We start from the raw sequence: 1,253 nt of genomic DNA on the forward strand, positions 1-1,253 counted from the left end.
ATGTGTCAAAATTATCTTTAGCTAAACTCCTTTTGGCAGCTAACTCTACTCCTGTAAAGCTGGGAAAAGTGTTTAACAGTTTTGGGGAAAAAAATTATACTTCTCCCACTTGGGCCTTCAAAACAGTGAATTTTTAGGCTCACACATTAAAGTTTTTGCTGGTTTCCCTTGATAATAAGAAAAAGTTAATTCCTGACCCATCTACTTCAAAGATTATGGCAACTCTGAATTTGTTAGTACTCTCGTGTCTCAGGTAACCACTGGGTCAGGGATGAGAAGATTTGCCAGGCTACATTCTCAGAACACAAAACTGAGATCCTGAATGCTCCCTTGGATAAAGAAATGTTATTTGGTCCTTCCTCTGCTAAGGTCCTTAAAGGGTTTGATGAAAGGGGAAAGTTAATTCCAGGGGGAAAGTAGATTTTTGAACCACATTTGCCAAAATATAATAGAAACTTCTTCCAATTCAGGTTTCTTTCTCAGGAAACAAGAGAAGGTATTCCTAGCAAGGCACATACAAACATTTCAAACAGCTATGGCAGAGAGGTTCAAAAAAGAAAGGATGATGCTCCCAAAACAAAGAAAATTCTAGGAAAACAAAATATCTGCCCCTTCATGTCTCCCCTTGACCTTGGCAGTCCTATAAAGCTTTCACAAATTCAGGATCTTCACTTTCCTCTGTGACACCAGATAACTTCTGACACTTGGGAGATGAGAATTGCTCAACAATGCTGCAACTGGCGGCTGGATTCCCTTCTTCACTTTCAAGGAATTCCTCTGCATCCATTCAATCAATACCTCCTGGTTCCCTCCTATCCTAGATTAGATATTGTCTCAGGGGGGTTATAGAACCTGTTCTCCCAAATCAAAGAGGGGAAAGGATTTTATACAGCAGTCTTTCCAAGATAGTGTTTCTGGGATGTCTACTGAAACGTACATAATTATGGCTTTTCTTCCTCATGGCTAACTAGACAGTTATAAGGAGCAGTCTCTGATATTTTCAAACACGATTTTAACATCTGATAGAGAATATCTCAGAATTTTAGTTTTTTTTTTTCTCATCATTCCTTTGGTCTGACATCACATGAGGAAACTTCAATTGTTTGCCAAATCAGTTTGGACCCAAATCCAGCACCCTCTTTCTTTTCAGATTCCAGTTTTGGGGTTTGTGAAAAATACATCACTTTGGTGGTTGATACAGTTATCTCTCAACCCAGGTCTCCATTCTGTCATTTTAGTTCTGTTTAGCCTGT

At 38.9% G+C, this 1,253-nt stretch overlaps 1 protein-coding gene across 1 annotated transcript in view; it reads right to left on the reverse strand.

The window, feature by feature from the left end:
* The window catches only part of LOC122791489, a 72,364-nt gene extending 71,577 nt beyond the window's left edge, over positions 1 to 787 (reverse strand). The window contains exon 1 of the mRNA XM_044059232.1: positions 656 to 787. Coding sequence (XP_043915167.1) covers positions 656 to 787 — 132 coding nt within the window. The remainder of the gene's footprint in view (positions 1 to 655) is intronic.
* Positions 788 to 1,253: the final 466 nt, after the last annotated feature.

Source organism: Protopterus annectens, chromosome 17.part0 (assembly GCF_019279795.1).
Source record: "Protopterus annectens isolate FY-2018-M chromosome 17.part0, PAN1.0, whole genome shotgun sequence".
NCBI classification, from domain to species: domain Eukaryota; kingdom Metazoa; phylum Chordata; order Ceratodontiformes; family Protopteridae; genus Protopterus; species Protopterus annectens.